General features: G+C 40.8%; 1 protein-coding gene across 1 annotated transcript; it reads left to right on the forward strand.

The window, feature by feature from the left end:
* The first annotated feature begins 6,023 nt into the window (after window positions 1-6,023).
* Window positions 6,024-8,710, forward strand: LOC126418326 (uncharacterized). The gene is made up of 2 exons (XM_050085184.1): window positions 6,024-6,317; window positions 7,964-8,710. The coding sequence occupies exons 1-2, from the start codon at window positions 6,137-6,139 to the stop codon at window positions 8,641-8,643; spliced, it is 861 nt and encodes a 286-aa protein (XP_049941141.1). The 5' UTR covers window positions 6,024-6,136; the 3' UTR covers window positions 8,644-8,710.
* The last annotated feature ends 2,727 nt before the right edge of the window (window positions 8,711-11,437 follow it).

Raw genomic sequence — 11,437 nt, forward strand, 5'->3', positions numbered from 1 at the left:
CCGTCCTCAATTGACTTTCCAAAGTGATCTCTGCTTCTTGGATAACTACTAGTTCCACCATCAAGTACTTACTCTGCGTGGGCATAGCGAAACAAAACAAAAATACACTACACTATCGTAGCAGAATGTTGTCAAGTGATCTTTCGCAGAACCCAAAGAAATTGTGGCCGTATGTTAAGGCTGTTAGTGGCACCAAAGTTAGTGTCCAGTCCCTAGAAAATGAGACAGGAACTGAAATTGAGGGTAGCAAAGCAAAAGCTGAAATACTTAACTCCATTTTCAAATGGAACCCAAGAGAATTGGCCCAATTTAAGCGTCGTACCTCTGAAGAGATGAACAGAATAAGTATTAGTGTCTGTGGTGTTGAGAAATAGCTGAAAACGTTAAAACTGAACAAAGCTCCAGGCCTGATGGAATCCTTGTCAGATTCTATACTGAATTTTTCCCGAGCACGGGGTCCCAGGTTCGATTCCCGGCGGTGTCAGGGATTTTCACTTACCTCGAGATGATTGGGTGTTTGTGTTGTCCTCATCATTTCATCGTCATTCATGAAAGTGGCGAGTTTGGACTGAGCAAAGATTGGGAATTTGTAAGGGCGCTGATAACCACGCAGTTGGGCGCCCCACACACCAAACATCATCTATACTGAATTTGCGGCTGAGTTAATTCCTCTTCTAATTTTAATCCATCGCTGATCCCTCGAACAAAAAACCGTACCCAGTTCTTGGAAAAAGACACAGGTCACAGTCGTCTACAAGAAGAGTAGTAATCCACAAAACTACCGTCAATATCCTTGACGTCGTTTTTTGTAGAATCTTAGAACATATTCTGAACTCAAACATAGTGAGATATCTTGAGCAGAATGACGTCCTCAATCCCAACCAGCATGGATTTCGGAAACATCGAGAAACTCAACTCGCACTTTTCTCACATGACATACTGAAAGCTTTGGATCAAGGTAACCAGGTATTTCTTGATTCCCGAAAAGCATTTGACTCAGTACCGCACATACTCTTATTGTCAAAAGCACGATCATGTGGGATATCAAGTTAAATTTGTGCGTTCTTGGCAGGGAGGACACAGCATTTTATCTTGGATGAAGAGCCATCATCAGATGTAGAAGTAACTTCGGGTGTCACCCAGGGAAGTGTGTTGGGACACTTGCTGTTTATATTGTATATTAATAGCCTTGCAGACAATATTAACAGTAACTTCAGACTTTTTGCAGATGATACAGTTATCTGTAATGAAGTACTATTTGGAAGGAGCGGCGTAAAGATTGGCAACCTACCCTAAATGTTCAGAAATGTAAAATATTGCACTTCACAAAACGAAAAAAACATTGTACCCTATGACTGTTGGAATCGGCCAACTCTTACAAATACCTGGGTGTAATACTCTATAGGAATATGAATTCGAATGTTCACTCAGGTTCAGTCGTGGGTAAAGCAAGTGGTAGACTTTGTTTTTTTGATAGAATACTGGGGAAGTGCAGTCACTTGTGCGACCTGTTCTAAAGTTTTGCTCATGTGTGTGAGACTGTAACAGATAGGACTAACAGCGGATGTTGAATGTATACAGAGAAGGGCAGCACGAATCGTCACAGGCTTGATTAATCCGTGGGAGGATGGCACAGAGATACTGAAGGAACTGAACTGGAAGACTCTTGAACATAGACGTAAACTAGCTAGAGAAAATCTATTAATAAAGTATCAAGAACCGGTTTTAAATGATTACTGTAGGAATATACTAGAACCCCCTACGTATTGCTCACATAGGGATCGTTAGGATGAGATCAGAATAATTACTGCACGCAGAGAGGCATTCAAACAATTATTACCTTTATTATCAATTCTATGTCATTCACCAGCCACAACTGGACAGACAGCATCACGATACAACATTATCAAAATACATGAATACAACTCTACTATGATAGTAATTTAATAATGCAAGACATATTTAAGTTATAAATTAAATTACAATAATATCACAACTATAAAATAGATACAAGTATATTTAAAGTATATTTAAAGACAACGGTTGCTGTTGGACTCATGGAACTGAGCTGCAGCTCAAGTAAACACTATGCTATTACTAGAGAATAATTCTTCAGTATTGTAGAAGGGTTGCTCTTTTAGCTTACACAAAATAGTAGTTTTAAACTGCTCCCATGGTAAAGACTGAATTTGATCAGGTAGAGCATTAAACAATTTTAGGACCACCATAGGGAAGCTGTTTTGTGTCTTTGCTTATCGACACCTTTGCATGTCGATACCGTCTTTGTTGCGACTGCTGTATTTGTGAACTTCACTTCTCTTTCTGTAAATGTCATGGTTTCTCTTTATGTGGAAGAGGCAGTTCAATATATACTGGCTGTAAACAGTCAGAACACCTAACCTGGTGAAAATTGGTTTACAGTGGTCTGTTTCTTTGCTTGAAGTAATAATCCTCATTGCTTTCTTTTGCAGTAAAAGCATGTTCTTGTAGCCCGCAGAATGGCCCCAAACAACAACCCATAACTGATGTGGCTGTGGAACATTGCATAGTACACAGTTAGAAGGTACTGTTCTGGTACTATACTTTTCAGTTTCCTCAAGAGGTACGGGACCCATGAAAGTTTGGAACATACATGTGTGGTGTGCTGTTGCCAGGTTAATTTGGTATCAATGAGAAAGCCCAGAAGTTTAACATCTGCTGCGTTACCCAGTGCTCCAGTATTGCTGGGACTGCATATCATCCTGTGAGTTTTTTCTTCATTAATTTTCATTTTGTTCATGATAAACCAGGCCTTAGCTTCATTGAACAAGACTTCTGCTTGTTGGACTGCCTGTTCAACATGCTCTCCTTTTGAGAACAAGGTTGTATCATCCGCAAACTGCAAGGTGTTTTTCTTCTCGCGCTCCATACGGAAATGGGACAGGAAGAAACCCTAACAGCTCGTACAATGGGAGGTACCGTCTGCCATGCATCTGGCGCTGGTCTGCAGAGTATAGGTGTAGATGCAGAACACACATAAACAATAATCGTTAATAGCTACAGTAGCTACTTATTTTTATTAATGACCTTCCTCACTGTTCTAAGGCTACCATCACATGTACTCTTTCCGCAGATGATACATCCCTTGTAATTGAAAAATAACACCTGAAAATGATACTGCATCATCTGCCAACTTGGTGTTCCATGACCTCGATAAGTGGTTCCGATGCCATGGCCTAAATTTAAAAAACAAGCCATTTCATACATTTCCATGGGACTCACTAAGTTCAGGATGACATAAGTCTAAGCTGTAATGATCAAGATATACATCAAGTCTATTCAACAAAATTTTTAGGCCTCCACATTGGCAATAAATTAAATTGGTCTTGCCATATTTTGGACTTGAGAAAAAGACAGTTCAGCAACTTATGCTCTACATATTATAGCAACAACTCCTAACAGTGATGCCGTTAATGCTGCTTATTTTGGCTATTTCCATTCATTGTTATCCTATGGCTTAATGTTCTGGGGTAACCAACCAATGGCCAATAAAGTATTCGTAACTCAGAAAGGAGCAATTCGAATTCTGAGTGGAGTTAACAGGAATCATTCATGCAGAAATCTTTTTAAAACAAACAAAATATTAACAATGACCTCACAATATATCTTATCCCTTATGTGCTTTTCAGCTAAGAACCTACACATGTACAAAACCAATACTTTTTATCATGACTATGACACAAGAACAAAACATGACTTTCATGTTGACAGAAAAAACTTGACTCTGATACAGAAGGGAGTGTACTACTCAAGCATAAAGGTGTTTAATGCACTCCCGTCTGACATAAAAAATCTTACCAGTGAAATGCCTAAATTTAAGAGTAAATTGAAGGAATATATTCTGGAAAAAGCGTTTTACTCTCTTAATGAATTCTTTAATGTAACATTGTAACTTAGATATAATACTTTACTTGTAATATTTGCATATTTGCTATTGCCACTTTGTAACTTAATACATCTTACACCAGTATGGGAATTCGTGTTCAGGCAATTGGCACTATCAAATTCCTGCTAATGTGTAGTGTGAAAAGTATTTAAACCGACAAACTCTGGGAGGTTGCAGGGGACATCAAAACAAATATTTTTCCCTAACGTCATTTTATCCTATGAGGAATATTTAAACCGGTAGAGGAAGATTTATCTGGCGGCAAATTAATTAAACCAACAAACACTTTGCCATTTTTTATGACCAAGAGACAACACATTAACACAACACAATTTCAATTACAGTAGATTTTCAAAAATGCCTCCATTGACACGTAAACAAAGATTACAACGTCGGATCATGTTCTGTCTGACACGGGCAAAAACCCCAGGAGTATCCTGAATTGTTCCTGCTGCTGTTACTATCCGAGCAACCAGATCCTCTTCTGATGCAACAGGAGTTGTGGAAAACAAGGTTGCGCATCTCTTCTCACACAAAAAGTCCAGAGGGGACATATCTCTGTCAATCCACGTTTCTGGGAACCGTCGGTCCAGGGAACCGTCGGTCCAGGAATCGACGCACACGACGACTGAAATGTGCCGGCGCCCCGTCATGTTGGAACCACATGCGTTGTCTTGTAGGGAGCGGGACGTCTTCCAGCAATTCTGGCAATGCTCTGACGAGAAAATTGTAATAGTGCCTGCCATTTAATGGCCTAGGTAGCAGATACGGCCCAATTAAACAGTCCCCTACAACACTGACCCACACATTAACGAAGAACCGCACTTGATGAGCGCTAGTAACTGTGGCATGTTGGGTATCCTCACTCCAAACATGCGAATTGTGCGTGTTGAAGACTCCATCACGCCCGAACGTTGCTTCACCGGTAAACAACACAGGGGATGGATATGTGGGATGCATTTCACACTGTTAGAGGTAACACTGCGAAAACTGTGCTCTGGGTGGATAATCAACTGGTTCCAGGTTGTGGACACGCTGTAAGTGAAATGGACATAACAATTGCTCTCGAAGGACTGTTCTTACATTCATCTGGTTCGTCCCCATGTTACGTTGGTACACAGCAGCAAAGGTCGTATGATGCGGGATACGGCGATTAGGATATTGTTGTTGATAAACCCGCTGTGCAGCTCGTCCGTTGTGGTGTGCTACGTAGTACGCACAAACCATATCAGTGTACTTACTCCAGGTGCATCGATCCATTAGTAAACAGAGACAATGCACTACTACACTGGTGGACAGCAATTGTCTACAACTGAAGAGTGTAATACGCCCTCTAACAACTGAAGATCGTAATACGGCCTCTAACAACTGAAGAGCGTAATATGGCCACCACTGGTTTAAATAATCCTCATTGGATAAAATGACATTAGGGAAAAATATTTGTTTTTATGTCCCCTACAACCTTCCAGAGTTTGTCGGTTTAAATACTTTTCACCCTGTATAGTTTGTAATATGGAAAATTGTAATTTATTATTTTATCGTTTTACACCTCTGTTTCACCATAGAAAATGCTTAAGCCTGTAACTACTAACACACTTTGTTTCTTAGATACCAATTGCAATTTACATTTGTTAGCATATACAAGTAGGCTACTGTGTTAATTTATATTGTGACTCGTTCCATATCCATGCAATTCTTTTGTATACCGGATATACGGAACACGAATAAATAAATAGACAGGCAGCCATAGTACCGACGTTGGCCGATTTGTCGCACGTGATTCGTCAAATTGCTTGAAAATTACGAGAGATCGCTGCGATTTGCCCATGCAAATGCGAAATATGAATAGATGGTACGACGTGGCGATGGGCTGTTGCGATTCGCCGCTCGGGTGCGGGGCAAGTGCGCTCGACTGCGCTATGAAACGCCGTGCGGCAGCTTTCACATTAGCCCGGCGCAGGCGTTGCCGTCTAAAATGCGCTCCCCCACTGCAGTAGAGCAGGCGGGGTTATCGAGCACACGGCCGCCGCGCCGTTAGCACGGCACCGTGTGGAGTGGTGGGGGACTAGGTAAACGTTGGCGCATTCACACTCAGCGTTCAGGCAAGGCACGGCATTCTTCAAGCAACCACAGAGTGCAGTTTCAGTTTATTCGTTCCATAGTTCTTACACTTTCATTCTGTTTTCGTAATTCCTCGCCGTTAGCCTACACATGACTCGGGAAATAGACACTAAGCGATTAATTTCGTTAGTGAAAGAACGGCCAGTAATATGGGACAAAACTCTGGAAAATTACAAGGTCAGGATTCATACGAAAAATGCGTGGATTGGTATATTCAAGGAATTGAATGGTTCGTATCAAGGCATGAACTACAGGGAAAGAACTGAATATGGTAAGTAAGTTGTTCAAAAAGGTTTTATTGTATCGTTTTTTTTTTTTTAAGGCGCTTACAGTAAATAGAGTAATAACCGTGTTTTCTTGTCCTATCTGACGTCAAAAAGTAATCCGCGATGATGTTCTTCATATTGTTTAGTGAAATTTCCTCATGTTCCTGCTCAGCTCTCTGCACACATTGCAGTCTAATTATTGATAATGTATCTTCAGTTTCATGAAGATAGCTGTCTCGCATGGAGTTCCCGAAAACTACCCAAGATTTTACAGTATCTAGAGAAAAATCGATATCAAGTTCAAATGTGCGTGAAAAATTCGCTATTTGATGCTCACTTCCCCGAAGTGACGTCCTACGAACTTTGGGCTCCGAGAAGATAGTAGTAGAAAATTTTCTCCAACCGTAACATATTTATTCTGAGCATGTGATCGCAAAGTCTATCCGCGGTATAAAATAAGCCTCATTCCCTACAATAAAAAAGACCCCTCTGGGTTTCGTACCAGAAAGGCATTTTTTAAAGGAATTTCCATTTCTTTTTATACTACTGATTTCCACGCTGAACTTCTTTGAATACAACCCTTCTCGCCGGCCGGAGTGGCCGAGCGGTTCTAGGCGCTTCAGTATGGAACCGCGCGACCGCTACGGTCGCAGGTTCGAATCCTGCCTCGGGCATGGATGTGTGTGTTGTCCTTAGGTTAGTTAGGTTTAAGTAGTTCTAGGAGACTGATGACCTCAGATGATAAGTCCCATAGTGCTCAGAGCCATTTGAACCATTTTTTTGAACAACCCTTCTCATGGTTTCCAATATCGTACAAAAAAGAGTAATTTGAATCTGCCATGCTCATAAATACAATTGATAATTATCCTTTCCAGCTGATATAAGTGGAATTTGAAGGACTGACAAGTATGTGTTTAACGTCATCCTAAGTATCGAAAATTTTGAGCGACTGTTTGCCTTTGTACCGACTGGTTATAATTAAAGTGCAGCCACTCACAGAGGTCCAGTGTGGCCTTCATAATTATCGCATAGCTGCGAAATTTGGTAGCTGTGGTAATGCATTGGGCAGAACATATTTACACTGGATAAAATATGTCCAATTTTGCCACCAGATGCAAATCTGGCGTTGTTTACATCTCGTCGACGTCTCCATTGCTCATATTGAACACACTGTGTAAGTGACGGTTAATAATGCCTTTCTCACTTTGACCTTTTCTGCCCACATCCCGTTCCTAATCCATTACATACGTTAATATTTGTGTATGTCGTTCCTGCATTCAAATCTCCAGATTTGCACCTAGTGGTCAAAATTGGAAGTAATTTTTTCTAGTGAAAATCGCTTCTACATCAGTGCATTAGAACATCTACAATGTTTCGCTGCCATACGATAATATTACAACCCACACTGGACTTATGCGAGTGGCCGAACTTTAATTATAGCCATCTGGTACTTTCGTGAGCAGAAGGCAATGTGGCGCATGAACCAAATACTTTTGAGGTTGTACAAAAAAAGCACATAAATGCAAATTAACCACAAAACAAGTTTTCAGATCGAAGTTTTTTTCTTGTTCCAGTGCTTGTTATATTGGTATATGTACATTTGCAAAGTGTGTGAAATGAATGAAGCCATCTTAATGTTTTTCTCTTTCAGGCAAAAGTGTTATGAGAAAATGGACCAACGTTCGAGATTCATTTCATAAAAGCGAAAGGAAGAACACTTCTTCCTTTAAATCAAGATTTGGAAAACAGACAACTTCAACATACATTTACGGACAAGAATTACAATTTTTAAAGAAAGCGTCCAGCGGATGTCCTACTGAAGTCAGTAAGCCAGTCGTTAATGAAGATTCTAATTGTATCACTGACTCTTGCAGTGAGGAAGATAGTGAACTGAAGGAAACGGTCCCAAAAAATAAGGGAACGCATAAACAAGATACCGTGGAACAGCGGATGGCGGACGTTTCTAAACAACATTCAGATCGCCATATATCGTTTTTCAGAGGTATAATTCCATCGTTAGAAACATTCGACGATGATGAGATAGTAGAATTTCAGCTAAATGTTCTTCAGATCATTGCAAACATTAAAAAACGAAAGAGGACATCAACAAATATTAGTGAAGCTATTAACGTTTCTCAGCATCGACAGGCACAAAGCCCATCTATACCTGTTCATTCCTCATGCCAGAACCTTCAGCATGTCTTCAACCCTGCCGATGAGCAGATATCTTCAGGAACTGGAACCACCCTGTATTGTGACAGTGTAGAACAGAAATGTTCACGACCGCCTTCCAGTCTACCCAATGCATCAGACAATTTAGAAAATTCGTGATTCGTATGGTTTTACTATTATGTAAACAACAAAACCTACACTTATGTTAAATCTTTTGTGATGCTCGTTTCTTCTTTAACACCATTAAATTATAAATCTGTGATAAAAATACTTTTGAAACTTTTTGATCGCTCCATTTCTGCAACGTTTTCTGTGTGAATTGTGTGTTGAGTGCAAAAAATTACGGCTTTGCATTGTGCTCTTGTTGCTGTCTTCGTCCCAACCACCCAACAAATTGTGCCGTGTTTTGCGCTGTCCGACCAGCTTCCCATGGAGGTAAAAAAATTGGAGATGGCACTACAGATCTACGCTGTATGTTGCTTTGAAGCCAGAGTGGACGCCATTGTAAGTAGCCCAAAACCTTGGCAGACTATTGTTTACGATTGCTTCTTGTACATTATTTCTATAGTGTGCGCGCAGTAACTGTTTTAAATGCTAAAACTTCTGTTCTTTAATGCATATTTGCTCTAGCAATATGACACAGTCATGTGACGTCACGGGGAAGTGTCACTGTTGTGAACTGTGGTGGTATGAATGGGGTGAACCTAATGTTTTGGGCCAGTTAAGATGGCAGACAACAGCTTCAAGTTTGTAGCGTAATGCCACCTTCGCTCTTTTTTTACCTCCATGCAACTTCCCGGCTGACGACCGTCTGCTGTCGGTACGCGCGAAAATATACGCTGTTTAAAATGGCTTGTGTGCCAGACAGCGAAGCTGATGGAGGTATGATGACAGACTTTCTAGACAGATACAGAGATGGTAAATGCTTGTGCGACAGTGCATATGAAACGTACAGCAACAGTGAAGCGAGAAATGTTGCAGTCCCTTCATTGTTGGACATATAATCTGTTTTAGTGTTTTGTTCTGATTACCTTCGTGTAATTCCTCAGGCGTCTTAAATCATACTGCAGGTTTTAGCAATCATTTTCCACAGTAATTGTGGGGATATAACAGCTAGGAATTAGGGATGCTCGTAACTTCTTCCAGTGGCTACAAACAGTAAAGTAGCAAACAACCTCTCATCGCAACTCGTAGCCTCTCTCATGATTGTATTCGTTTTCGTTAATAACGGTTTCATGTCTTCAGCAACTCCGAAAAGCGTGTTTCAAACGCTCTTAGGTAATTACGAATATCATCGGCTCCCAGCTCTTTGAGTAACAGAGCGTCGGTGAATTTCTTTTCTTTGCTTAAGCGTGCTCTTTGCACACAGTCCCTCGAACGACCTTGTAATTTATCAGATTTTTATAAACTGATGGAAACTACTGGAAGATTTTTTCATGATAAGTCTGGAGCTCTTGAAATAGGTATTGAAACGCCACGCAGCCGTACCTTTTTAAATTACTTGTATGGTACCTTTACATTCTGCCTGTCCTTTTTAAGCGACGATAAATTAAGACCTCAGGTAATATTTTCCACATTCCATTTCGCTGGGGTAGTGGTGAGAGACTGGGAAGGAATGAAATGAAATTCAGCCAATTGTATAATACTACGCACAACAGCAGCTGGATAAACTTGAAATCGCAGCATACGTTGCACAAGAGGCTGCCGCACAAACGTGAAACTGGCCTTAAAGGCTCTCCCCATACGGAGTGGCTCAACTGAAACCCGTTGCCGACACGAGTTGATAGCCGCTCGATTGCATATCACTTGCTGTGTAGTTAAATAGGGCTCTGCAGAAGGCGCGACTGCACTGTGACTCATCAGCGACTGGCGAGTGACTCACCAGAAAATCGCTTAGTTACGTCGTGTCCTCGAACACAGCTCTAGTAGTGTAGGCCTAATTGGAAGATGAACGAGTAGATGGTGAACGTTAGCTTTGTAAGGGAAGTGGAGAAACGTCCCATTTTATATAACTACAAGCTGCAGGCTACTGCAGGAGGGTTTTGACGGCAAAAACGTTCTGGGAAATGGGAAAAGAATTTCATATGACAAGCAACAGCGTATGTATGCGCCTCACTGTACAGCTATTGTTACAATAAAGTCACCGGTACCTCAGAGGGAGCAAATGTAAAAGAAAATGTAAATCTTACCAGGTGTATTCTTTTGCGTGACTGACAACCTTGTATCATTTTCTAAAATTACATTGTCAAATGGAAACGAACAGTGAAAACGGCGGGAAAACGACAGAAAAGATATAAATCTCTCATAGGTGCAAACACAATGCTGTTCACATACAAACGATTTAATGTGCACAAACCAGCATTTCCATGTATATAAATCTCACGACATCTGGGTTTTGAAAATAAAAGTAACAAAATGTTATGGCGGAAGAAATCAACTTTTACAAATCACCGTAAAACAGTTACCGGATTTTACGAACGATTAGACGTTCTTTTTCTTTGTAAACATTGCCTCGAGAATTCAGATACGCCTTATACTCAAAATTGATATAAAAAGTGGCTGATTTAAAATGCCCGCCAGTCTTAACAATGGCCATATATTCGTTGCCACAGGAAACCTATCTCTGCCTGGCAAATTGGATTCAACTGGCAGCAGCAGTGTACAGATGCGACGAACATGAGTTGTGTGGATTCACAAGCTTGCTAACACTGTCTGCGTTCCGCCTCGCCGTCACAAACCCAGAGCACTGTCTAGCCCATGACGCGTCATTCCAGTCTACGGGGCCAGTGAACTATAACTGAAAGTGATTTGTGCTATCGGTAACAGTACAATATTTGCTTTAGTAGCTAGTTTCGTGATGGAAAAACTAAATGGTTTTCATATGATGCGGGCTAAAAAATTGAAAGTAAAAGCGTACGCAGAAGAACATGGAAACGTAGCAGCTGAGCGACAT

Source organism: Schistocerca serialis, chromosome 1 (assembly GCF_023864345.2).
Source record: "Schistocerca serialis cubense isolate TAMUIC-IGC-003099 chromosome 1, iqSchSeri2.2, whole genome shotgun sequence".
Classification (NCBI taxonomy): domain Eukaryota; kingdom Metazoa; phylum Arthropoda; class Insecta; order Orthoptera; family Acrididae; genus Schistocerca; species Schistocerca serialis.

Bases quoted from the DNA above. Each gene is read 5' to 3' on its own strand.
- LOC126418326 (XM_050085184.1), top strand. From the start codon at position 6,137: ATGACTCGGGAAATAGACACTAAGCGATTAATTTCGTTAGTGAAAGAA. The intron at 6,318-7,963 runs GTAAGTAAGTTG...TTTCTCTTTCAG, and splicing joins CAGGGAAAGAACTGAATATG to GCAAAAGTGTTATGAGAAAA.